Below are 27,448 nucleotides of genomic sequence, written 5' to 3'. Positions count from 1 at the left end.
TGAGTTATTCTCTGCTCACTTCTGTCTGTGTGTGCAGCTCCTCCCACCAGCAAAAGCTCTATAGTCGTTCCAGTTTAGGTTTCATTCAGCAGGGAGCTACAGAGCGGGGTGAGCTGACTGCTTTCTTACTGTACACTTGTCTGATCAGTAAACAAGTTGTTTGGATGCCGCAGTTAGCCTCTTAGGAGTAGAACTAATGACAGCAAGATCTTCATGGGAATTTGGTTTAGCTCGTATGAGAGTAACTAGTTCATTAGAGAAGAGAATCAGTTGATAGTCAGAGTAGCCTTTTAACTGCAGTAGTGTGTTTCCTTAACAGCAAATTATGTCATACAACCGTACTGATTTTCATCCAGCTAATCTCAGAGCCACTGCACTCAGTAACTTTGATAGAAAGCGACTCTTTAATGTTTTTTGATCCCATATTATGGAACTACTATGACTTTAAGAGCGCTGTTCATCTACGCTTGTAAAAGGTTTTCTGACCAGTGCCAATGAGCCACTGAATCTGGAGATTAACTGTCCTGATTAGCTGACTTTGAGTAGTGCTTTCCAATGATACAATTTTCAGAAAAATACTTCTTTTCAATGTTTCATTGTTTTCATTGCGATAAAAAAAAAAGAAATATCTGCACTTTACTCAGGTAAGACCGTGTTATGCAAGGTTTCTTCCAAATCACTTTGGAGCCCTTTGCTCGAAAAATAAAAGATGATCACAATGTAATCCACAGCTCTGAAAATATGTCACTATTACATGACAAAACACTTTCTGTGCAGCAGCTGAATTGCATCACTTCCACCTTTTGTGAGCACAAATTCTGATATCACTTTTTGATGTGGGTGGACGTTCGTGCTGTTACAACTTGCAGCCATTCCACAGGAAGATCTAATCTCTACAAGAGAAAACAGCGGCTCTGCTGAGATTAAAATTTTTGCATGTATTACGGACTAAAGTTCACACACTTATGGTATAGTTAAAGATTTATGTTTGTATTTGTACTGTCCTCTTTATTAGACACTTGTGCATCGCATCCAAACAGATTTTCATTGTTATTGATCTGTGGCTGTGTTGCAGAAGAATGAGAGGCAAAGGTGGGAGGAAGGTGACAAAAAAAAGTTAGTGTCTTTGGTGAGAAATAGTCAGAAAGTGTTTGTACATTACATGTCAAGGCAGAGCTGTCTGGATGGCATGAGTTTCAAGCAAAAAATTGCTCCTCTGGACTCAAACAAGACGTGTCTGTTCCTGCTTTTATTGGCTTTAGCACACAGACAATATTTGACTTGTTTCATGAGGTGTATTTTTCAACACTGATATTTGAACTGTATTATTGTGTCACTATTTCTAACAGAAAAAAACAACTAAATGGATTATTTTTGTTCTCTAACCTCTTGCATGGCTTGGCGAATACTAAAAGAGAAACTCTCACCTGTGGACATCAAATATTCAAATTCCTCTGCCCTTTTTATTTTTATCAGGCTAAAAAATGGTCCAAACAGGGTCCAAATAGGGTCTAACATTGCCACAAACAATCCTAAGTTGAGGAAAAAAGATAAAAGGCTCTTTAGGGTTTCGGCAGTGCCTCAGTGTTATGTTTTTCTTTCTTGCAAAGCACAGATGACTCACTTGGAGGTGCCAGCCGTGTCGAGTCACTAGACTCTGACACATGTGGAAAGTTTGTGGAAGGTGAAGCAAGAGACAACAGCGACCATGATCGACCTGAGTTTCCTGACAGAGGAAGAGCAGGAGACCATCCGGGCTGTTTTGAAAAGAGATGCTGAGCTGAAGCAGGCCGAGGAGCAGCGTGTCCAGTGAGTCCCTTGATCCACCTTTCTCATTTCAGCTATTCATTAAAGTTGATCTGCCACAGGCAGAATTATAAAATGTTAAGGACACAAAACTAAACCAAGCCGACAAACGGCGGCAGGGAACAACTGTCTTTGTTGTCTCTTTGGTGTTGACATTATTTTAAGCCAATTTAGTATAATGAATTAGCTTTTGATCTGTGAATGGAAGAGAAAATTCTGATTAGCTGTTTAGCATAGCTGGAGAATCCCTGAGTGCTGTTTTTCCTTGAAATCCTCGATGTCTTCTGCCTCTTCCTGTCCTTTTCCACAACCTACAGGCCGAGCATTGCCAACGCCATTGCTAGAAAAGGTTCTCACTCACCCTGTTCTCAAATGAAATCGAAACAAAACTATGTTTTTGTCAATGCAGTTTAACAGTTTCCCAAGTTGAATATCGAATACCATTTGGTGGGGCACATTCTCACTGACTATACTCTGTCTTAGGTATGTAATACCAAAAGAAGGCATTCGTTATGACATAACTTTTTCAAAATGTCCTACTTTTACCAAAAAGTGTCTCCTCAACCATTTGTGAAAAAAGCAGAGATGTTGATCATTATTGCTCCGTTTTTTCTCTGCTTATATTGTTAAAGGGTTCATTTGGGAAACACATAATGGAACTGGTAACAGTCCCACTGTCAATGCCACCCAAGACACACAACAGCAAAGATACTGATATAGCTGTTAAACGGTTGTTGGCCTAGTAGTGGCAATAGTGGCAATTTATACTTTGCTGTTCATGCATGAAGCGTATTTCAATGCTAACAACTTTACAGTGACAAAAAGTAGGATTAAATCAACCAAACTTTAAATGCATAAAGCACCAGCGTTGATTCATCTTCTGTTTGCATCGTCTTTGATGTAGACAAAGACAGAGGAATAACAAAAATCCCTGGATTGGTTTATAAGAACCTCTAGTTAAAGCTTTACAATGTGTTTCTCATTCGTTGTAAGCTTAGCTTAATGATTACTATTGACGCTCTTGTGAATGACGACAACATGGGCCAAAAGTGACTTCAAAATACCTGGTTACTATACTCGAGAGAGAGCAAGAGTGTCGGAGGCCCACAGGCATTTTTACGACCTGTCCATGATGGAAAACAGGAAGTCCCAGATGGAGGGAGTTGACCACAGTTGTAAAAGATGAATTTTTTGCAGAAACCCATGGTAAAACCACTTGGATTAAATCATGAAAGCAAAAAAAAACAAGCCCAAGCCCAAAGGCCAAATCCAAATTCTGCCCCTTGACCTTATCAGTTGGGCCTGCCCCCTCGATTTTCCCGCGATAAGGTGACCCTTTTCTTTAAGGGATCAAGTCGTAATTATCTACCAAATCCAACTGGCCCTCAATGCCACAGGCAAAAGGCTTAATGACTGCCACTCCATGATCCCCAAATGAAAAGGGGCACTTTACTCCCACAAAACAAAGGGGTATGACAAGGTGGCAGAACCAAGAGGAGATTCTGGGCCAAAGTGGAACTCGAGGAGAGGCACTTGCTCAATGACATTGAGTCTTGGCAGTACTCTTTGTACGAAATGCAGGGTTTTCGGTCAGTGGTTCACTACTCTACCGTTTAAGCCACATCCTCCACATTGCCTCAATTTTATAGAGCTCGCTGAAAATCATTTCAAGGTGTAGATGAAGAAGAAATAATGAACATATTGATTTATTTGCCACTATATGCATTCAGGAACCTGCAGAGGACTGTGAGCGATAGAAACCAGCTGAGGTACCTGACCGGAGACTGGTTCTACGAGACCAAGCAGCTTCGCCATCAGGACCGCATCCATGGCTCCGACATCATCAGGGCCTCCATGAAACACACATACAAACCGTTAACGATATGTGAGTCTTTTATATCCTTCATTGCTTCCCTTTCATCTGTGCACAATGCAACACGAGTACAGGGGTTTAAAATGCAAGGTGTATGTGCAAAAAAGAGGTTATTTATCAAAATATTTGCCTATAGATGCCAGGTAATAGTTTTATTCCACGTGTGTATTAACAAAGGTAGTAGCATAGCAATAAGGGGTTAAAAACCATTACCTAAACCATTACCTCTGCCATTCCACTCCATTACCTATACCTACTTATTACAGGGGATCTGCAGTCTATCCCAGTAACACGGGATAGGAGGTATGGTGCACCCTGGACAGTCAGTCACGCCAGCAGACAATACTTAATATTGCCAACGTAGTGTGATGACTTAAAATGTAACTTTGCACCACACGAGTCCCCAAAATGGCTGGGGCCTTTCTGTGTGGAGTTGGGACGTTCTTCCCACGTATGCACAGGTTATTACCAGGTACTCTGGTTTCTTCTTACGGTCCAAACCATGCATGTTTGATTATTAGGTTATTCTAAATGGACTTTAGGGGTGAGAATGCATGGTTGTTTATCTCTCTGTGTTGGCCCTGTGATGAATTTCATATGGTACAGTCTGCAGACTCTGGAGATGGATCTAAAATAGGTTTTCACATTAGTCCTCTAGTGAATGGACTCTTGAATATTTGAACATAATGTTACAATATCTGGGTTCTGTTGCCATTTTGGATAAGTACATAGAGGATGTGAGGAAGAAAACATCAATGGAAATAGTAAAAACAATAATAATAAAGATGGTATGCTTGCTTGAGGTGGTTTTTGCCTGTTTTAAAGAAAACGTGATTTGCTTCATGAGGAATGAAAACAACTTTCTAAACTGCCAAACTTCCAAAATGACTTACTGTTTCTGAGCTGCAAACAGTAAAATCATGTGATTAACCAGCATCGTACCAGATATGTGATAATAAACTTGATATTCCCAGAGATTAAAGTAATTTCCTCTTGTGGATGTCCACCACAGTTGTTTATTCATCTTCTAGCTTTGTTTCTGGTTAGAACAACTACTTCCTTTACTGAATTGCAACTACGGTAGCCTATCCCACCACCCTTTGCTGACACTCACATACTCAACCTGCTTCAAACCAGTTAACGAAACATCTCTGACTCCATTTCCTTTTTTCCCCTGTATTTTTTTAAAACATTCCTTCAGATTTGCTTCACACGTGAATGTAAACCTGGTCAGAGACGTTATGACACAACCCAGGATGCTCCCAGTTAAATTGCGTGACTCGCGGTTGGGAGAAAGCTTTTGAGAAATCCACCCTGTAGTTATTGCCATTAATTGGCTCTCAAAAGAATATTCTTAACCCAAATAAATGTATCAAAAGGGATCAGATTCCTGTAAGCACTGAAGCAGTAGTGCTTCTCCTTGAGGGAGCCTTTCGTGAAGTTTAGTATAGTTTAGTATGGTAGTGTAGTAAATTTCTAGCCAGTGTGTATACCTACTCTTACTTGATGGTTGTTAATGATACATCAATTTGTAAGAGAGTTATTAGGTTAATATGTTGTAATGTATACAGTTTGTTATATTGTGGAGGATGACCTGTCGTTAACACAAGCTGTGCATTGTGTGCTGCAGTGGAGCTGTCTCACATATTGCCTGAGAGGCCCAGTTTTGTAAGCAGTGACAATAAAGATGTGTTTCTCCCACCTGTGCTCTGTGGACTGATTCAGGAGCCCGATATGCACCTCATCAATGAAGGGTGAGTATAGACACTGCTTAAGTTGGGATTTATGGGGAAATGTTTTTGTTTGTGTCTTTTTTTGAAAGCTCGCATCCAAAAAAAGACTTCAGTCTGAAAGAAACACTCTCAAAGAGCAAGTCTGATTGGTAACATTTGACCCATTGGTCTGAAAACAATCCTCTCAACAACAACATAGTAGAGTACAAATGGTAAATTAGGAAACAACTAAGGGAGATAACAATTAATTAGCATTCTATGGTATTAAAACATCCTCTAAATTCATGATGTAACTAGAAAATGATCAAATGAGCCAGCACTACAAAGCCAATAATGTGTTAACAATGGCTGTTTTACACTAATCTCATCAGCACAACTTCAAGCGGCAGCAGGGAGATGATTTCAATGAGAAAGCTCTGTAAAAATCCACTAGACATGACTTGCATAGCAGCAAACAACTTTTCCCAGTAAGAAACTAGTTAATGAACTCTGTGGAGCGACACATCCAGAATCACAGTTGCAAAATGTAAATATCTATAGTCGTAACCATGTCAGAGGAATGTTTTTTTTTGTTGTTGTTGTGAAGCCACTTAACTCTGACCTATGAATCATTCATGTGAAAAAAGGCTCCTAACTGAAGGGATGAACCAGTGTTGTGTCTTCACATAACAGACAACATAGCAAATAACCCATTTAAAGTTGTATCTTTAGGCACTTTGTTACTAGCAGCCTGTCACAAAGACACACAATTTGTTCCCGTTACTTTAGTTGCATCTATGAAAAACACGACAGATAACACAGTCTGACAGACAGAAAATAGTATTTTTGTTCCAACAAAGTGATTAGCTGAAAACTTGGCATATCTCAGCATGGTGTGCAGTGTGTCCTTAAAACATTTGAGGAAACTGGACAAGTTGAGGACAAAAGAAGAAGAGCAAGGCCTAAAACATCTACAGCAGATGAACAACATCTGAAATTGATGTCCTTAAGAAAGAGGAAAAAAATCCAGCAAAGACCTGACACAGGACCTGAGAGATGCATCTGAACCTTCAGTTGATCCATCTACTGTTGGCCCAAGCCTCATCAGAAATGGTCTCCATGGAAGGGTGGCTGTCAAGAAGCCATTCTTAAGGAAGGGAAACAGGGAGAAATGGCTGATATATGCCAAATGACACAAGAAGTGGACTGAAAATCAGTGGCAACAGGTCTTATGGAGGGATGAATCCTCCCCAGAGCCCGGACCCCAACATTATTGAAGCAGTGTGGGATCATCTTGACAGAGAACGGAACAAAAGGCAGCCGACATCCAAAGAAGAACTTTGGAATGTCCTTCAAGAAGCCTGGAGAACTATTCCTGAAGACTACTTAAAGAATTGACAGAAAACTCGTCTAAGAGGGTTCAGTCTGTGTTGAAGAATACAAGTGCTCCTTAGAATTCTAAGTCTGTTTTTGTCTTATATACTGTATTTACAATTATATTTGTACAGGTTTCAGTAAATCACTACAATACATAAAGAAATGGGGGTTGCTCAAGATTTTTGCACAGTGCAGTTAAAGAGGTTGGGTTTGCAGCACGGTTCTTTTAGGTTTGATGTTTTCTTTTCTTTTAAATCAATTCAATGAAAAGATGATACAAAAAAGTAAAGCTCACATTGAATGGTTTTATGCTGTAAGAGATTATCAACAACGGTTTAATACACATCTGCAACTGTAGATTATTTCGCTGGAGTATTTCTGGATATTGTCTGTAGGGATTACTATATAACTGATTGGATGGACTTTAAGTACATAGGATTCATTCATTGCTAATTTGGGCCAGCAACGATCAAGTTCCATTATCATCTAGTTTTGAATGGCACTCTCTGTTGCACTTGTGGAGCAGATTATTTTGGTTTGCTTGCTTGTGAGTACACTTTATTGAGTATTACTTTATTACAGTATTGCACACAGTATAGGGACACTCAGTAACTGACCCTGTAGTTCTTACTAATCTTCTTACAAGTATCACATGTTCATGTTTTCCTCCGCTTCTGAGAGGTGATCTTAAGCTCCTTTCAGACATGCCCTTCTTTCCATTAAGCTGGTTGCAGCTGAACATGTTGGCCTCTCGTTTGAGTGACCACTGTGGTGCTTTTCCATAGAATTTTTCGAAAGCAAACTGGCTCAGATTGGTAAAATGCTGGATGTATGTCACTTTTAACACAGCACGTGTCTGAACTGCAGCAGTCGCATGAACAGAAAGGCATGCACAGCAGGGTTTTACTGGTATATGATCGGCTGTACAGTTTCAAACTTTTTGCCGGGCTGCAACTAACTGTTGCCTCACAGCGAGAGGGTTCCAGGTTTAAATCCCAGCTAGGCTTTTCTGTGTGGAGTTTGCATGTTCTCCCCGTGTATGTGTTGGTTCTCTCCAAGTACTCTGGCTTCCTCTCACGGTCCAAAAACTCTAAATTCTCCCTGTGATGCCTCTCGCCCAATAACAGCTGGTATAGGCTCCAGCCCCCTGCGACCCTTCAGTGGAATATGGATGGATGGAAACTTTTTCCTCTGAAATGGCTCCATACACCTTTTAGCCACTTTTTAATTTCTTATTGTCAATATCTTTGCTTTTGTCAATGCTGATGGAATGAGATTTGACAAAAGTTAATGGTTTGGATCAAGGTTAAAAAACTTGACTTGATGTATATATGTGATGACTTTGACTTTAAGAGCTTGAATAAGGGAAACCGGACTTCTTTTTCTTGGTTTTTGAAAATGTTTCACCTCTCATCCGAAAGGCTTTGTCTCTCTCCTGACCAAGAAGTTTAGAACTGAAGAAACCTTATTCTACATCAAATCGACACCGACATGGTGACTTTGATCATTAAAGCTGAATTCTGCTTGTTGTTGGAGTAAATTTGATCATTTTCTGTATAAAAATTGGAAGAATCTGCAAATCTAAAGTGCACCTGAGCCTGTTTTCAGCTATCTAAATGAAGAATTTCCCAAAATCTATGCAGAACTACACAAAGAAACATTCATATTAAATTGTGGAGCAATTTCAGTGAGCTGGTGTGATACGGTTACATGAGCATTTCCTGAATCAAGTTAAGAACAGCTTGAAGCTTGAAGTTGCACGTCCTTTGTTTGTAAGAAAAATCATGAACACATAATATATCTTTATTGCTCATTTAAACAGGTATCAAATCCACAGTCCTCGTGAAATCGAACAGGACACTACAAAAACAGCTTTGCGATCACCCACAAAGGTAGGATCCTGTCCGGTCAAACAATTTAAAAGCTTAAAAGTTGATTCAAATGCTTGTCGGTGTATCTTGCTGGTGTTACCTGTATCAGTCTCTCTTTTCTGTTGAAGCAGAGAAAAAATCCATTCAACTCTGAGCTTCCTTGTGAAGAAAAAGATGGTCAGTTATTGGATGGAGCTGCGGATCAAACTCAAACTGAGGGTGAGCTATTTTACAAATATCACACTGTGAAAATCTAGAGTCAGTGTAAGCACGTTTAATCCATGTAATCTAATGATGCATCATTCATTATGTTTTAAACTGAGTGGACTTGATGGACAAACTGGGACAGCAGTAATGATACAAAGCAACGTAAGTCTGGCTCTACTAGCTTGTTTGTATCCAGGTGTTTCGGTCTTCTGGATTTCTCAGCTCTTCCTGGGGACACAATGTTGGCAGTAGTTGTTGCACAGCAGTTGAAAGCTTGCCTTGGCTTATCTTCTGTAATTTTTCTATATCTGATCTCATTCTCATTTGCTGGGATTTCAGTGAAGCACTGTAAACAACAGCTGCCCAGAATGTGAGAAAACACATTTTCATGATTTAATCAAAGTTTTACAGCTGAAATCATTCTTTTTAAAAAAAAATTTTTTTATCTGGTTTACATGGCAGAAGCATTTTCCATGTTTGTTTCTTTCTCACAATCGCTCTGAAATGAGCCAGTGAGCTGGCACCATGGAGTTTCTCACAGGCTGTCAATGGGAGGGGAAGCCTGAGGAGGCCACTTTAGCCAGCGAATTACACAGAAATGCATTCCGAAGGCCTAATCTCTACTGCATGACTTGTGGCCCCTGGACATATTTTTCAGGCTCTAAGTCGGAGAAATAATTCAGTGAGAAGGAAACAGGCAATGCACGTAAAGACCCAACAGATCCAGCGGTTACTTGGCCCAGATGTGTTCTTGTACCTGTAACCAGTAATATGCACATGCATCACGTTTTATGTTTAAGACCAAAAAGTTTTTTTTTAAATGTATATCTGGAATCTTTCTTTAAAATCTTTTTTTTGTTGCAAGACATTACAAGTAAGAGCCCAATTTATGAGTAAAACACGAGTAGTTTGTTACAACTTTAGCGAAGTACGTTTCAAAAGATGCAGCACCAATGACAACCGTTACTCAATAGAAAAAAAAAGATACTCAAACTAGGAGGTAGGGAACCAATGTGCATTCAATCATATTTTCATCTGTGTATTATAACCATGATATTGACCTTTTATTCGTTTAATATCAAGTATCGCCCCTGCGGTTACATCGTGACACTCCAAATCCGGATGATATTCCACAGCTGGGTTGGGTCTTTCTATCAAAGTCTCTGGTTTTGGTTTGGTTCCTTGTTTAAGGACAGCTGGACTCTGTCTTTTGGTTTCTGGGTTGTCTTGTTCTCTGTTTTTTGGTTTGTGCATTTCAGTTTTCAGTTTTCCTGCGTTGGTTCACTCCTGGTTTCAGTTCACGTATCTTTACTCTTCAGGCTTCATTCTGCACGACTTTCTTTGTTCCTTTGTGTCGGATCCTCGTTGCCGTTATATGTTCTGTCCTCTTCTCTGTTTGTCTTGCCCTTTGGATTTTTTAATATGGACTGTTTTTGAATTTTTTGGCAAAGCAGCGTCTTTTGTTGGCATCTTCAACAAGTTTATTCATTTTACTGTTAAAGACTGGAATAGTTTGAACTTTTAGGGTGCTTTCAAGATACCCAGGATTATCCTGAGGGGTTGTGAGGTGACTAATGTGAGAGGAAAGTTATTAAGTTGCTTTGGACAGAAGTAATTAGTGTTTTTAAAACACCTTTAGTGAAAGAACAATCTGGTGTGCTGATGCTTAAATGTATTTTGTTTTTGTGTCTTGCAGAGACTGCACTCTCACCTGACAGTCACATCTCCAGTGTTACTAACCTTAAAGAAAACTTGAATGACAACGACGTCACCCAGGATGCATCTGTTTCAATTCAAATGCCTGAAAGCAGAGTAGTCGACACAAATTCTCAGGACTCTTTTGTAAAGGTAGATGGGTCAAGTGGTAGGCAGGCTGGTTCTGCTGACCTGCAGGCCGTCATCGAGAACAGGTCAGCTTCCTCCTCCACACAGTCACTGTTCTTTCACGAGGTCCCACAGAGTCCTGTTAGCCCGGCCACTGAGACCTGGACAGCCAATAAGCAGCTGAGTTTCAGCTCTGATCAGAGAGCCGTCGAGGAGTTGGATGGGAAGCAGCTTGGAGAGCGAAGTTCGATTCACGCCGAGCCCCATCCTCTATCTGAAGTGGAAAACGCCGGTGGCCTTGAGAGCTTTAGCTGTACCAACGCTGGCACACAGGAACCTCTTCTCCAGCAGAGTCAAGTGGATGCACAGGAAGATGAACTCAACTGCAAAATAGAGGAAAACTTCCAAGACGATGAAGCCGGCCCACACCAGATCATTGGTGGTAAGAGTTTTATTCAAAACTAGTGAGACAACCTCACAACCAATCAGAAAGTTGACCTCAGTATCTGCACATTTAGCTACCAAACAGTTGATGTTGTTTGTGGATGTTCAGCTTTATCATCACTGGGCGTCATTGAACCGTGTATTTGTGTCATAGTTATTTGGGTTATAGTTAAATAAATTACAGTCTCATTTGACATGTTGGACTTTTCAGTTCATCTATAATCTGACTAAAATGAAGTGTGACACTTATACTCCTAAAGTATGCAAGCGTAGTTGTAATAATTTGAGGTTTGCAGGCATATTTAGAATTTTTCAGTTTGGAGAAGCAGGGTGGAGGGCTGACAGGAGAGCTACCCAATGTAAGGACAACAGAAGGTATAATGTTTGACTCAAACCTGAATAATTTCATGGCACTTCACTGGATTTTTACACCACATCACTTTTTCATCTGAAAGTTACTCATTGCCACATTTGGAGGGCTAAAAAGCTTGCATTGGGTTTGTTTAAACAGTTGTTTCTGGTGGGTAAGAACTTCTCAAAGGAGGAGGTGAGGACAGGTACTAAAATAACGAAGCCCTGCTAGATGAACGAGCGAAGGAAAACCGGGAGAACATACAGTATACTGGGGAGTAAATTACAATTAATGCAGTTACAGCTCTGCCTTTCCAGCTCACTACTCAGGAAGCTTGCCAAGAGTAAAAAAAAAAAAAGAAGAGGGGAAGGCCAGAAAGTCAGGAGAAGAGAAAGAAAGAAAAATCATCGCAGGTCAACGTATCCTGCAGCTGATCAGCTGTGTCCGTCAGGAATTGTGTCCAAATTGTTTGGAATCTGACTATATTGTTCGTCTCAGCTGTTTGTCTTGTTGTAGGTCTGGGATTAGACAGGTGGAACTATCATTCACATCTGATCAGCAGCAGGATCACAGCCACGGTGCCCTTTTTACCAGCTGAAAAATGGGATCAAAGAACACAAAAAACAAGAACAAAATATAATATTGTATTATATAATATCAAGACAGTAAAAAATGACCAATCAGTGTAGAAGACAAAAGACTATGCAGATATTTTGTGTTTTGTATCAATAAACTGACATAATTGTTTGCTTGTATCCACTTCATTTGGCAGCGATACACTGAGAAAAGACCAGCATAAATCGCAGTGACACTGTATATTGTTTAAAGAACAAAATGTACATGAATGATCAATCTATCTTTGCAGATGTGTCCGAGCAATGTTTGTCGGAGCCACAAATCCCAGTTGCGTCCAGTCTCGTTTCTGCTGTGAAGGAGCCCGCTCAACTGGAAACTGAGGTTGAAGAGGACTGTGACTCCGTCAGATCCAACATGTATTCTCTTGAGGCCCCGTCATACGCCAAACCATCACCTGTTCGCAGCTCGAAGAGATCACCTCATGTCCTCTCACAAAAATATAAGCAAAAACTGCTTGGATTATTACGGCGAGAGAAGGAGAAGCCTTCCCATGTGCAGAGTCCACAGAAAAAGAGGCTCGTATCTCAGCAGAAAGACTACAGATCTGCTGCAGATACAACTGTAGACAAAAGTAAATCAGCTCAGATCGTAGAGGCCCGATCGATAACACTCACAGCTCTGCAGAACACTCCGTTCAAAGAAACTCTGATTTCATCTGATGCAGATCCTTGGCAAGAAGGGTCAGTAAGCCAAGCTCAGTTTTCAAAGACGGCGTCTGACCTGAAAGAGTTTGGGATGACAGAAAAGAGGGACCTCAACATATTGCCTAGAGAGGAGACAAAACATGTAGATACTCATTGCCATACAGAAATAGCAGCTTCTCAAGGTCTTCAGACTAACTCTGACGTAAGAAACATAAACAATGATGTGTTGCCTCAAAAGGAAACAACAATGGAGGACTCTGCAGGAAAACCCCAACCAAAACAGTTCCCACCACAGACAGATCAAAAAATGTTTGTGGATTTATCAAAAGACGACGGCACATACAGAGCTCACCCTGTCTTTGTCTATGATGAGATGAATGACTCTTTAGCAGGTTCAGTGACAGATTTACACATTTCTGAGCTGCAGGATGAAAGTGTAACCTGTCCTGTACCTCCTGTATCTTTTATCACCCCAAAACCGGAACAGAATATCCCAGTTTCCCTTCTCACGCAGTCCAGTTTCACATCTCAGAGCGACACGGTAGCTGAGATCAGTAACAAAGAGGTTTCCCCTCAGTCTGACCGGAGAATATCCTCAGAGAATAGAGAGAAATCTGAGGAAGAATCACAACTAAATCAACACAAAAACAAGCCATTTGCTGTCACATCCTCAAAAATGACAGACAGGCCCGATCTAGGGAGCTTTGATAGTAGCGTGGATACAAAGTTGCCATGTCGCCAAGATACTGAGTCTCAAGAAAGGCACCTCAGTCCGAGTAAATCTGCACGACCAAAAGACAAGGATGACAAAGTCAAGTGGAGTCCATCCAAGACCTACCACCCAAAGGTCCTACCTAGAGAATCGTCAAGTGGGAAGGGATCCAAGCTGGAAGGCTCTCCCTTGAAAACATTTCCGATAGAGATTGACCCCAAAGCTAAAGTTGCAGAAGAACAACAAGGGAGTCTGACAGCAGTGCCAAGGCAGAAGAAGAGTCCCTCACATGTAACAAAGCAGGCAGCGCTAACAGACACAAAAGACAACACCTCTTCTCTTCTGCTTCCACATCCAGCAGACGGAGAGACGTGTTTTAGTCATGTAAATACACAGAGAACATCAAACACCTCGACTTCGCCTCATTCCAAGGAAGAGTCAAGGAACAAGGTGGAAAACTTCACATCCCTCCACAGGTCTTTCATCCCCAAGGACAACCAACACTATCTGGGACCAACAGAGAGGGCCCACAGTCCTCCTTTTCACCACGACAAAGCAGAGAGTGATGCCGGGCACAGACCCCAAAGAGCCCTCTTAAACTTTTTAGGAAACCAGAGTGACAATCCCACTGAGAGAAATCCTGACTGGAGTTCTTGGAATGTGCAAAGCAAAGACGAAAACGCGAGCCAAGATGCAACAACCAGGACCTGGTCTCTGTCTCGGGCAAATTCAGGGAGTGAGCTTTCAAATTCTGACCTCACTGATGTGGCTAAAAGCTGATGACTCATAAACAAATCATATCAAATAAATGATTAGAAGTTCTCTTTCACGTTTATACAATCTGCCATGCTAATGTACCATTGATTTTATCACTACTATTAACATTCAGTCTGGTATTACTAACAGTTTTCCTCTTAATCCATCAATATATATATATATATATATATATATATATATGTACAGAAGGGCATATTTGTAACATTTACTGTGATCATTTAACAGATTTACAAAATATTGCACTTATTACACTGAAATATTCAATTAAATGGTCTTGTGTGGTAGGTTATGGTGAAAGTCCAATCATATCCACTCTGAAACGATTAGCTTCGAGGAGCAAGTCTTCATCCAAAAGTCTGGAAAATCTCACCTCACAAACAGGTAACAGAAAAATGTGTAATGTGTTTTTGTATCAGTACCGTAACCACTGTGTTGTTCAAATAATCTATTTTCTGGAAAACATTTTTAGGGGTCTCCAGTATTGATGGTAATTGTGATGTTAAAAGAATAGAATATCAATAATGTGTTTATGATTTACACATAATTACACACGTTTTGGTCACGATTATAGATAAAAATCAAAGAATTACTGAATGAAGAGGAGCCTATTAAATATTATAAAATTATACATCATATAATATACAGTATATTAACATATTTGATAAAAACATTTGATACCTTTTTGCCAACTCTTTATCTTCTGTATATTTTTTCTCTACTTGTACTTGCTCTAAGTGTAAATAGAGCAGCTGAAACTTGAATTTCCTTCGGGATCAATACAAACACAAATACCTGATGTAGAAATGTATTTAAAGCAGGGGTGGTATCAAATAGAATTCAATCTTAATGCCCATTTTCTATCCAAAGTGGAGAGGAGAGGACCAAAACCTCCTCCAGAACAAGTAACACTGAAGTGTTGATTGCGGTAAAAAATGTGGTCTTTTCTGAGGAGCTATTTATTTAACGAGCTACATTCATTGTAATGTTTAATGCACGTTGTGAGATGAAAAGTCATATGTTTCTTCCTCTCTTTGACAACAGCGTCTCCTGTCTCCAACTCAGAGTCGATGAAATGCAGCATTTCGGTGCCATTTCTTCAGCAGGAGGAGGTAAATCATTCCGACGTGACTTGTGCTTCATCCAGAGTTTGAATGCATTTGCAACGCACAGATGTTTAGTCTAATTCTGTCTGACTGTTGTGGGATGTTTTTCTTTTATCTGAACACATCATCAGACAGTCAGAGAAAGCACTTTTCAGACCAGCTTGGGACACAGAAGAAACAACAGCACCTCGTTTTCTAACTTGACTCTCTCCTCGGGAATGGCTTCCATGTCATCTGTAAGTCTACATACAGCTCACTGGATTATGTTTTGATCTTCTAAATTTAAGGGCTGGTAAGATGATGACTTTTTTTTAATATTCTATGAAATGGAAAGAGGGGTGGAACCTGAAAATTACACATCAGATGAAAACCACATGTCACGGTGTGATCAATTAGCTTGTCAACATTATGCATGCAAACAAAGTAATGCTGAAGAATCTGGCAGTTTTTTTTTTGTTGTTGTTTGGCTCCTCCTACAGTTGGGATGGTGGGATGTTACAGCCCTGCACATGTACAGCCACACACATGAATTTGTTGTCATGTTGAGGAGGCCACAAAGACGCCATCGAAAGCCCACACAGCACAATGGTGTCGTACGGGGCAGGAAACCCAAGTCATGAACTGTGGTATCTCAGCCCTCCACGACAGTTTCAGGCCCAGGAATGTGCAGAACAAAAGTCGACATACTTTAGAACCAGTTAGAAGCCCATGGTTTTAAAGTTCACAAACTTCTCTAGTATTGTTTTAAGAAAGGCGGTCACATATATCGACTTATGATTTAAAGGAGGGCTCAGCACTTCTTGTTCTAAAAGTTCTAAAAGCCACTTTAAGACATCTCCGCTTTGGTCTGGTCTGTCCAAAGGACATTGTTCCAGAGATCTTGTGGTTTGTTCAGATGCAGCTTTGCAAGCCTAAGCTGTGCTGACATGTTCGCTTTAGAGAGTCTTTATTACCCTTTTTCTGTATTTTACTGTCCATATTACATGTGAGAACCAGCGGCAAGGGGCTCTCTTTATCTTCCTTCAGTACAACCTGGTCAATCTTGTACACAAATTTCGATGTGCCACGTCAAGTATGATAGATTTAGAGAGGAGCTTATTTTCTCTCTTGACACAGGTCAGCAGCAGCATAAGTAGCCTCTACCCTGCAGAGTTTGGAGACATTGAAGTCCAGGGAAGCATCCAGTTTGCTGTGAACTACATCCAGAAACTTGGAGAGTTTCAGATCTTCGTGGTGCTCGTCAGGGGTCTGGCTGTGGCCGACACCAAGAAGAACCGTTCTGACCCGTAAGTGCTCGCTATGAACGTCACGGTCAAAACGGTAATGCCACAGCATCACATCAGATATGGACTGATTTCAAATAATAGCTCCAGCTTGTTTCACTATGGCTGAATGTGCAATAACTGGGACAATCTGTGCAATATTTATCCTGATTTCTTTGTTTTTCAGCCATACATATTCCTAATGATTATTTATTCACCTAAATACATTTTTAGGTATGTTTGAATGTGTGTATGTTTGAATCTGTCATTTTATTAATTAATTAATCGCCTTGTACTGTTTTACGATCATGATAAAAAACTTCTGTTTCTGATTCAGACTCTGATTCTAAAGAAATATTGTGAAATTAGTCATTTTAAGGTTAAAAAACAGAACCTACAGGTCAAAACAGAGGTTAAAACATGAATCTCATATGTCAGTTGACTCCTGCTGGAAATAATTCTCGAAAATGGCTGAAATGCACAGTCTTTGGTCAGCAAATGTGTGATGAAAGATAGTTTTGAAAACAGTCTTCCACAAAGATCGGACGTCCATGGTCCAAAACCACATTCTGCACACATTACAAAGGCAGAGGCTGAGGAAGGAGAGGGTACGGTTACCTCATCTGCATTTTCGATACTGTCCTGACTAACTGTGCTGTGTTTGTGCAGGTATGTAAAATGCTACCTTCTCCCTGACAAAAGAAAGTTGGGCAAGAGAAAAACGACAGTTAAAAAGAAGACATTAAACCCCACCTACAATGAAGTCCTCGGGGTGAGAAAGCTATATTCTCTATTTAACAAGCATCTGATGATATCTACTCTATATTTCATCCACTGACATGTTTGCATGTTGTGGAAACCGATCGTTGTTTTACTTTGATGGTGACATGAAGGTGGTCAGTATGTCGGTGTCGTCCTGCTTTCTTCTTCACTACACTTCACAGGGAAATGTTGATCATCAGCTCGACCATAATTATTTGACAGTTTAATAGGCTATTTGGAGTAGCTGGTTGAGAAATTGGCTTGTTAGTTCATGGGAGTTTCAGGTGACTCTTGTAAAAATGACAATTGTGTCATAGTTTCAGCTTTTGATGTTTTTCTTACAATTGCAAATTTATACCCCATGATAATTAATTGGTTTAAGCCAGTATGGAAAATGGATGATTAGTTATGAAACAAGCATTGTACCGCGGCAGGAGTCATTAAGGTAATGCGAATGGGGAAATTCTCTAAATCTCCTGAGATTTAACAAGTTATAAAATGACTCAACTCATAAACTGCATTGAGTACATATGTAACATACTTACATAACTTAGGTGAACATTGGGAGTCAGATTAGTCATAAATGCCTATAATAATTCTTCCACTCCTGTTTGCTGCCTTATTCTCTCTTCACAGTTTAAAGCAAAAATGGAGGAGTTGAGAACTCACCAACTGAACATCTCAGTGTGGCACAATGACACTTTTGGGCGGAACAGCTTTCTGGGCGAGGTGGACCTGGATTTGTCTCAGTGGGACTTCAGCAACACGCAGATAAATGAATATGCATTGAAAGCCAGGGTAAAAGCCAAGTGTCTGTGGATACTTTGTGTGTTCCAGTCGCGATCCAACATTTATTCACCTGAACTGCATCCTTCAGGTCTCAGAACAAATCTCAGCATCATCTTCATCGGGCCTAATGGACAGCAGCAGAGGACAGATGAGAGTCGCCCTGAGATTCCTGTCACAGACACCCCACAGTGAGCGAATAACTTACCCCTCTTTATTCATTCTCTCCATCTATTTTGTGTTTTTCTTTTAATCAGCACCACCTGTTGTGGTCTCACTGCATCCACAGGCAAGGGGACACCTCGGATGGAGACGGGTGAGGTGCAGATTTGGGTGAAAGATTGCAAGAATCTTCCCCCAGTCAGAGGATTCATTATCAACCCGTTTGTGAAGTGGTGAGAAACTTCCCCGTAAACTGCTGTACCAACGACCACAAAGACACGAAGTTGATCAAAAAGAAGTGTAGTCAGTTTCTGAGAAAACTAAAATTATAAGATGATGCAGCATTTTTGAATGCATTTCACTACTATTTTCCACTCTGATGGGGTTCATTTCTAAAAGTAAACCAACGCCACATTTAATAGTTTTAAAGTGGTCCATTTTCTCAGAATGGACTCTTGCTTTTCCCAATCTCCACCTTTGATTCATTTGTTTTTCTGCACCATATATGTCGAAAATCGCCTGTCCGCTGCTGCCAGCACCGTTCTTCCCGATACGAGCAGCAAAAGCCGACAGAAGACGCGGGTGGTAAAGAAGACAGCCAGCCCCATGTTCAACCACATCATGGTGTATGATGGCTTTCGATCAGAGGACCTCAAAGAGGCCTGCGTGGAAATCACGGTGTGGGATCACGACCGGCTCAAGAACCACTACATCGGCGGTCTGAGACTTGGGCTCGGGACAGGTGATATTTTGCTTTACTGTGTCTCTTTTGTCTGGCTATCTAGATGTGTTTTATTCATGTATTATACTATGTTTCCATCTGGGAAAGTGTGATCTGAATATGGATATACTTGGAAACACCATAATAAGTTTTACAACCGAGGATGTTGGAAAATGATGGTGCAGTGTACAGTAAAAAAAAGCCCATGTATACAAAGGAAAATTATACAAAATGCTAAATTTTGCAAATGAGCAGCAGGCAGTTTGTGTTGTACTGGAAGAAAGACATGCTTTTTTCTTGCATGTAGACTGAAATAAAACTCTGGTATGATGCACATGAGCTTTGAAACTGCATTTAAAATGACATCTGTAATTTGTTCATTCATTTGAACCTTTATTTCATAGATACAAGTCCAAAGAAATGATTCTCTGAGTCCCCACCATTAAAATGTATTGTATTTAGTTCATACTCAAAGCAGCAGCATTGTGTAATTCAAGCAGTATGTCTTCATGTGACCTGACAAGAGCTTATTTTGTCCAACTGCACCATCCCATCCATCAATTTTCTACCAATTATCCAGCACAGGGTGGATGAGGCCACACTCTGAGGAGAAATCCCCAGACTTTCCTCTTCCCAGATGTAAATACGGTCTTTAATTCAACATCTAAATAATTTCTGTGATTGTCTCTGCAGGAAGGAGTTACGGAGTGGAAGTGGTTTGGATGGATTCGACGACGGATGAAGCGAATTTATGGCAGAGGATGTTGCAGCGTAATGGTGAATGGGTGGAGGATGTTTTGCCTCTGAGAATGTTGGTGACAGCAAAGAGCTTGACGAAGTGATCCTGTTCAAAAACGCGTCGGCACGTTTGTCGGAGCGAGGGAGGATCAATGTATGAACTTTTGAATGGAACAATGTGCGACACACGATGAATGGAAGCAGCAGCCTTAAAGAACTGATTGGATTTAGAAAGTGATTATCACTGTAATTATAAATGTATACGTTGCTTTAATTTATGTAGCTCAAACTACGTGAAAAATTAGACATCTCCTTAACTTTTGATATGATAGATATCTTTAACATCAGAAAAATATTGCGGAAAAACAATCTGTATTATAAAGTTCTGACACAAATTTGATATAAAAGGCATACTTGATGTGAAGACTAACTATTTGTACACTGTATAACAATATAATGTGATTACTGCAGTCAACTCTTCATCAATAAACAGTATTTTCATGTGAGTTGTAAATTAATTGGGTAAAATATCAGATTACTTCATATTAGAAAAGCCAATGTTGACAGCTATGAGGGCACGCTCTGTTTCTCTTTTAAGCGAAATCCACTCTGTGTCTTGTGTACATCCAGTTTCTAGAAAAGTATCCAGAAAAGCAAGCCAAAGTTATAATGGAATGCTACAATCTAAGTGGTTGAAAATGTCAAATGATGTGGTATACATTCGTTCCACATATTTGAATCATATCATAGTGAAATATAATCTAGGTACAACTTGACAAATATAGTCAAATATAGTAGTTGTGCACTTGAATGAAGTACTATGTGCCTGGGAGCACATGCTTGGGAAAACTGACAGTGCTCAGAAAAAGAGAAAAATAACATCTGGAAAAGCAATACAGTTTACAGAGGAGACTGCATATAGTTGATTGGTTCCTTGCAATCCACAAACTCTTTCTGCCCTACTTCTTTGTTTACTAGTACTGTGGAAGGCGCTTGCAGGTTCTATTCTATACAGAATTTCAGCTGTTATCAGCTCTTCTACCTTACCAGTTTGGGGGTCACCGCCCTGAGTGCTGTGAATTACCAGTCGCACCACTTGTCGAATGTCATTATAGATTTTGGACAGTAGGTGGCGGTGTTCAAATTAAAGAGTCTGCTGATAAACGCAAAGAGGGGTGAACAGGAAGAGAACGAAGAAGAGTGCGTTGTCAACTAGCTGGCAGGGTACGTCGAGGAAATTTCAGGTGAATTAATATTTATTCTTTCCATAGTGGTATGTTGACCGGTTTGCAGTTGTTGGCCGTTTAGAAGACGCCGATAAATAATAATGCGGAGTGGATTTGATTTACTGTTTGCTCCCGTAACGCTTGCTACGTCAAAAGCTCGACGGTTAGCATGTAAACGTTAGCTAGGATGCTAATCGTGCCGCTGGGGGTCCCTCGTTGCAGCGCTGTTTGTTGGTGTTCTGCTTACTTGAAGCTGCGCTGGCGCTAAAACACTCACATGAAACATATGAGTTGTTAAACGGGATAAGCTGGCCCTAAAATATTCCAGTTGTGACATGTGGTGCCGCTGGGTTTCCTAAGCTGCGAGTGAAAACAGTCAAACATTTGTTCATGTTGCTGTCATGGTAACAAAGAGTATTCTCTCTGTCTGAAGCTGAATATGAACACATTTCTGCATGTATTGTTGTAGGGCTACAGTAGTTTGAATTCACTTTACTCAGAAAACCGCCAACTTACGACAAGATATGGGACATCACCTGAGCTACCTTTAAAAGTCACAAGTGTTCTCACGTTTAAACTAAAATTAAGACAATACGTATTTTAGTAGATATAGAAATGAACAGTTTTAATATCTAGGGAGTGTAACACGAGAGGTTTAAGAAAACTCTGACACGATTTTACGTCCTCGGGGATCTTCTCATTCTTATGAAAGAGGCTCACAATCTGGCATGAGAAGTGGAGAAATGGTGCTGGTGAAGTGTATGTGCAGAGCCCAAAGCAAAAATAAAGACAAAACTCGTCCAGCTTTAGTCTGTTCACCCTCATACAGATGCACACGTATCCCCCACCGTCTAATCAGCTGTGATACTACCTAATTTATAAAAATAACTCGCATATGATACATTTTTTAACTTTTTCTTGTAAGCAGCATAGAGAAAACTGCCTCTTGAAGTTAGTTGTTCAGTGTGTCCCAGGCCTGTCAAATTAATTTTGATTCACCTGTATGAAAACAACTGCATTCAATCAGTGTCTCATTTCCCTTATTTCCACAATTTGATAGCGCTGACTGGTTACAGTTACAGAGAGTAAACCCAGTTTATTCTAGTCCAACTTTAACCTCACGGTGTGTGAGCTCTGAGTAAAAACTCCCGTTTGTCCTGTAATGTTGACTAAAATGTTTTCAACATCAAACGGAAGTTAAGTCGGCATGCAGCAAGGCGTTGTCGAGCACTTTGTTTTTATTTGGTAGTAATCGTGCAGATGGTTGAAGTGGCTCACGGCGTTTCACTCTGAACGGCTTTAGTTAGTCAGCGTCAAAGTATGTAACCTGGTAGCCTTGACGACGCTGACCTCTGAGTGGCTGCGATGGACAGACAGATGTGTGACGATTTGACTCAACACAAAAAATTCCCAGGATGCAGCAGGTGTAGATTTATGTACAGTCTACTGGTCAGATGGAGTTTTAGCTCCTTAGTGTCCTCGGCTTTGTTTTTTACATGGTTTTTATTAAAAAAAAAGTTTTGTTTGTGTGTTGCACATTGATTAAAATGCATTCACTGATATCTTCTTTTCCTCCTCCAACAGAGTTAATTTATTCAGCGTGCTGGCCCCGTCCCCCCCTCCCCTCTACACCCCCACGAGCGCTGCAGGACTGTTGGGATTTTAACGCTTCACCTGACCTGCCAACATGCCAGCCGCACTTACAGATTCCAGTCAGATAATCTGTGAGGTCTGGGCGAGCAATGTTGAGGATGAAATGAGGAAGATCCGGCAGATTATTCAAAGCTACAACTTCGTTGCCATGGTAGCACGCTGCCGTTTTACAGCTTACTCAAACTTAGCTTAATTTTGTCATCCAGTCATATTGAAATTCAGTGTATTAGTTTGGAGTAAATGTTGTAAAGCTTCTGGATGAAGAACATTTCTGTGCATTTGTTTGGGAATCTTGAATGAAACTGTGCTGAGTTTCACCATGAAACTGACGATGCAGAGTGGGAACAAATAGTGTTTGTCAAAGCGTCGTAGACTGATGAGCTCCCTGTCTCATTGTTCACCAGGACACAGAATTCCCCGGAGTCGTAGTCCGGCCGATCGGTGAGTTTCGCAGCACAGTAGACTACCAGTACCAGCTGCTGAGGTGTAACGTCGACCTCCTGAAGATCATCCAGCTCGGGCTCACGTTCATGAACGAGGATGGAGATTATCCTCCTGGCACGACGACGTGGCAGTTCAACTTCAAATTCAACCTCACGTATGTGGACTCTTCCTTTGCCTTCCGCTCAAAATTCAACACATTTTGCTTTGGCTCTGTTTGGATTCTCGAGGCGCTCTGACGCCTGAAGAAATGCTTTAATTTCTATGACAATAATATATCTTAACAGCCTTTTACTGCTGTTTTATGATAAATATGACTCCCCTTTGCGCAGTAGGATTTATTTGTCAGTATTGTATTTGTTCCCATCGCTTGACTTCATATTAGTAATGAATGAGTCTGATACAGCTCAATTCACAGCCTTAATTGTAATACTTACAGATATGAGTGCAGAATCTCTAGTTCTGAGTCTGGTCAGTCAGCTGGTGTTTAATTTCAGACACTTATCCGTATAGTTATTATGTGCCAGATATGCAGTTATAGTTGCAGTTTGTACACGTCAAATGTGAGGCAATGGACTCCACAACATGTATGAACTGACACAAGCACCAGCTGCGGCTGTAACCATGTAATTATCTCCTAAATTAATAGTTTCAGAGGCCCGCCGGCGCCTATTGATGCAACTTGCATGCAAATGTTTCTAAAGCTACACAAGTCTCCCGAGCGCATGTTGCTGTTTCCACTGAAGAACGAGAAATGGCACTTCATGGTTGAGTCTGTCGCGCTTTATTAAGCGAATGCAAAGTTACTACAGAGTGGTTTGTGTAGTTACCAAGTGGACAAATCAAACACAACCTCAGTTTTACTGTCTGTCTTTGCTTCAGTGAGTTTCTGATGGAAAGAAAACTCAGAAAGCCACGTTTCAATCGTGAAGTTTCAGCTGTCCATTTTATTCCCCTCTTATAATGTCGGCTCACTGAGTGAGAGCCGTTTGTTGGCTGTGAACATTTAAACCTTAAAAAGATGCCCACTGAAATGTGATTTTGAGTATCCTAAAAGTTAAGAGCTTCGATATTTACAGCGAGTGATGCTAATACAGCTCTGTTAGATTTCCTCGACGACATTTCTTCTGCACTTCAAAAAGCAGCTGCGGCTTAAAGCTGCTAATCGGTTGACTTCATAGTTGTTAAGAATTTCCACCAGGTGCATGATGGGAAATAATCTCAGAAAAATCCAGTGACCCTGTAAGATCTTTAGTCTGTGACTTAAAGCTCGGTGTGAGATGGCGTCAGGTTGTTAGTGTCTTTATTTATTTTTTTAAAGAGTTAATTCATGTTAATCTTAACTAAAACTGATCTGTTGGTGGTTGAGCTCGATGTCTCTGTAACTTCTCCCCACAGAGAAGACATGTACTCGCAGGACTCCATAGACCTGCTCCAGAATTCCGGCCTCCAGTTTAAAAAACACGAAGAAGAAGGAATCGACACGCTCTACTTCGCTGAGCTCCTCATGACGTCTGGTCTGGTGCTGTGTGAAAACGTCAAGTGGCTGTCCTTCCACAGGTTGGTCGGCTTTTGCACCACTCAAATATGTTTAGCCATTAAACTAAGTAGAATTCCTAAAATAACGCCGACTCTAGATCATTTCCATTATGAACCAACGTGCATGTTTTTTTTTTTACCAGATATCGTCGCCTCAGCTTCAGTTAATTTATCATTTCCAACTGATCTGTTCTTTCTTCTCAACTGGAAACTGTTATTGATGATCAAAAACATGTAACATTTATTTATTTTGGCCGTCATACCACATGATAATATTTTAGCATCGGTCAGTAAGATGGTGCTGAACAGGAACGTCTGTTTCTAAAAGCAAATGCAGCCATTATTCTAAAGAAATCAAAACAAATTGAGTTCTCAGATGGCTGCACTTAATTAGGACCCAGTGAAACCTGGACTGAGCCTCGTGTTTTCTGTTCCTCAGTGGCTACGACTTCGGCTACCTGGTGAAGCTTCTGACAGACGCACGGCTTCCTGAAGAGGAACACGACTTCTTTCAGATCCTCAACTTGTTTTTCCCCGCAATCTACGATGTGAAGTACTTAATGAAGAGCTGCAAAAATCTGAAGGTATGTGTCTGCAAAGGTGCCTCGGGTCCAGATTTGACGCCCGTTTCCTCGCTGTAGCCATGGCTCCGAAGGTCTCTGACGGGCGTGTTTGTGTGCAGGGCGGGTTGCAGGAAGTGGCAGACCAGTTGGAGCTGAAGAGGATTGGACGGCAGCATCAGGCTGGGTCGGACTCTCTGCTCACAGGCATGGCTTTCTTCAGAATGAAAGAGGTACACTTGCATTCATATTTACTCAGTGGATTTTACATTTCATTTTACAACCGAGAATTGGCTGATTCTTATTTCAGGATTGCCGCCTGATGGTCAACTGAACGTTCAGTCGTCTGTTATTTTGCCCAAATTCATATTTTCGCTCATTGTTTTTTTTTTTTTAATTAAAAGCATCCGGATGTCTTCATCTCCCCGTTTCTTTCTCAGATTCCCGGTGTCGTCAGCTGTCGTGCCGATCCTCGTTTATTTAGACCGAGGTCGAATAGTCAGCAGCCACATTCACGTGGTCCAGTCAACTGCCTCTAAATATGGAGACGGAACGCATCGCGGTCAATAGGACGGCGCTCCTGATGCTCTGTCCATGAAGCAGAGACGGGCAAAGAGGCCATTTCAATAAATAAATAAATATGCCGAGAAAATAAATCTGGGAATCTATCATGAAGGGTTATCATTCTTTGGGACTTTAGATTTATTTATTTCGAGGGAACTTTTAATTTTTCAGTTATTCAGACATCCGCCCCTCCCTCACCTTCTGAAACCAGTGAGTCTCTTATGTGACTTATGCAGATTTGTGTTATTTTGTGTTCTATGAGGCTAATAATAGTAAAGAATAGACCAAATTCTAAACAAACGTTTGTGCTCTTGTATGTTATACTGCCACCTTGTGGTAATAAACGGTATATTTCTTGGGCAGCACACTGATAAGATCAGTCCTTTATTCTAATCATCATTATTTTTATTTTATATTGGTGTTATTTATTATAGTATTTGGGATGATGCATTTCATGTTCGATCAGCATTTAAATATGATTTTTAGCCGGTCTTCTAACCTGTTTTATGGCTTTGTTTTGTTTGGTAAAAGGAGTCAGTTTGTAGCTTGTTTTCTTTATGAATAATTGGGTTGGGGCCACTTCATACTCTATAGAAGATATGTTCTTTAGGAAATAAAGTCACAAAATGAGACAGAAAAGCACCAGCGGGGTTATTCATGCGACACCAACAAGTTCAGTTCCTGCCAGCGCACGCGTGAACGGGTCAGAATTCAACTTCTCTGGGTTGCAAAAACGCCGTCTTATAACAGAACATTGAAACATAATCATGTCACTAATCTAACGGATCGATTTGTTTTCTGATCAGCTTTTCTTCGAAGACAACATCGACGACGCCAAGTACTGCGGGAGGCTGTACGGCCTCGGCTCCGGATCCAGCCAACCGCAGAACGGCATCTCCAGCTCGGGCCAGGAGGAGACCAACAACAAGCACTGACCGTGCGCCCGACTCCTTCAAGTGGAAACGCACTTGTTTTAAAAGCCAACCAGCAGAAGTCCGAGCTCGCGTCCTTCAACAAGACTTCACTAAATATTTGAGCCTCCCCCCTGAGCGACTGTTCGATGGACTCGCAGGGAGAGCGGAGCCTTCACTCGTTTCTTTTTAGTCTCTTTTTACTGAGTATAAGGCAGTGTATTCAGAACACTTTTTAAAAGAAAATCTTTGCTTTTACAGCATCAGTTACAGCAGGGGACCAGTTCCTGTATCAAACTGTGATTTTAGACACTTCAGTTCAGACTATCCTCACAGGGATTTACTTTTCTTTATTTTTTTAAAGTTAATGCTGGAAGGCCTGTAAATTAAACTGTATAATTTTGATGATAATAAAAATGTTTTAGCTCATTCCCACTCTCAGAAAACATCAGAGTGTGTAAATGTTTGGTCATGCATATGTTTCAGTGGGCGAACTGCTGTTTTTCCTGTACATTCACCACCAAACCAATCTGTCAGCTTTACAGACGTCGTGGTCACTGTTTTTACATTCTGCATTGTTTAACAGTTGTATATTAAATTCTTTTGTATTTTCAATGTAAATACTAAGCATCTGTGTCTGTGTGCGGCTAATTTGGCAAAGAACAGAGACGACTGAGGCAGTGGACGAGTCGGAGAAGTGCAGTGCTGCTGCTTAACTGCAGACTGATCCGCAAACTGGAGACATTTAGAAAAATAGACCATCGGATGCAACGATCTTTAGGTTT

General features: G+C 40.7%; 3 protein-coding genes across 7 annotated transcripts; all 3 read left to right on the top strand.

Annotated features, from left to right (window-relative positions):
* The first annotated feature begins 40 nt into the window (after positions 1 to 40).
* On the top strand, positions 41 to 14,238 carry LOC140280395 (synaptotagmin-like protein 2). 4 transcript variants are annotated; one of them, XM_072375712.1, is made up of 8 exons: positions 92 to 108; positions 1,016 to 1,103; positions 1,616 to 1,809; positions 3,537 to 3,691; positions 5,310 to 5,433; positions 8,591 to 8,660; positions 8,768 to 9,008; positions 10,543 to 10,637. In XM_072375712.1, exons 3-7 carry the CDS (start codon positions 1,709 to 1,711, stop codon positions 8,894 to 8,896), a joined length of 579 nt encoding a protein of 192 aa, XP_072231813.1. In that variant the 5' UTR covers positions 92 to 108; positions 1,016 to 1,103; positions 1,616 to 1,708; the 3' UTR covers positions 8,897 to 9,008; positions 10,543 to 10,637. The 4 variants fall into 4 exon arrangements, with proteins under 4 accessions (XP_072231814.1, XP_072231813.1, XP_072231815.1 ...); XM_072375713.1 differs by lacking the exon at positions 1,016 to 1,103 and having other exon boundaries at positions 41 to 108; XM_072375714.1 differs by lacking the exon at positions 92 to 108 and having other exon boundaries at positions 809 to 1,103; positions 8,771 to 9,008.
* A 298-nt stretch (positions 14,239 to 14,536) lies between these two features.
* On the top strand, positions 14,537 to 20,275 carry LOC140280398 (synaptotagmin-like protein 2). Of its 2 annotated transcripts, none has more exons than XM_072375717.1 (10): positions 14,537 to 14,616; positions 15,298 to 15,344; positions 15,470 to 15,574; positions 16,455 to 16,624; positions 17,270 to 17,372; positions 17,999 to 18,160; positions 18,240 to 18,339; positions 18,438 to 18,543; positions 18,847 to 19,052; positions 19,725 to 20,275. In XM_072375717.1, exons 2-10 carry the CDS (start codon positions 15,303 to 15,305, stop codon positions 19,871 to 19,873), a joined length of 1,143 nt encoding a protein of 380 aa, XP_072231818.1. In that variant the 5' UTR covers positions 14,537 to 14,616; positions 15,298 to 15,302; the 3' UTR covers positions 19,874 to 20,275. The 2 variants fall into 2 exon arrangements, with proteins under 2 accessions (XP_072231818.1, XP_072231817.1); XM_072375716.1 differs by having other exon boundaries at positions 15,277 to 15,344.
* Positions 20,276 to 20,912: 637 nt separating this feature from the next.
* On the top strand, positions 20,913 to 27,284 carry cnot8 (CCR4-NOT transcription complex, subunit 8). The gene is made up of 7 exons (XM_072374288.1): positions 20,913 to 21,013; positions 22,580 to 22,799; positions 23,053 to 23,246; positions 24,488 to 24,649; positions 25,068 to 25,212; positions 25,311 to 25,421; positions 26,559 to 27,284. The coding sequence occupies exons 2-7, from the start codon at positions 22,683 to 22,685 to the stop codon at positions 26,685 to 26,687; spliced, it is 858 nt and encodes a 285-aa protein (XP_072230389.1). The 5' UTR covers positions 20,913 to 21,013; positions 22,580 to 22,682; the 3' UTR covers positions 26,688 to 27,284.
* Positions 27,285 to 27,448: the final 164 nt, after the last annotated feature.

The sequence above is a fragment of the Leuresthes tenuis genome, unplaced genomic scaffold (genome assembly GCF_036924035.1).
Source record: "Leuresthes tenuis unplaced genomic scaffold, fLeuTen1.0.hap1 SCAF_21, whole genome shotgun sequence".
Taxonomy (NCBI): domain Eukaryota; kingdom Metazoa; phylum Chordata; class Actinopteri; order Atheriniformes; family Atherinopsidae; genus Leuresthes; species Leuresthes tenuis.
Note: the sequence above shows the minus strand (reverse complement) of the source record. Positions and strands in the feature narration are given on the sequence as shown.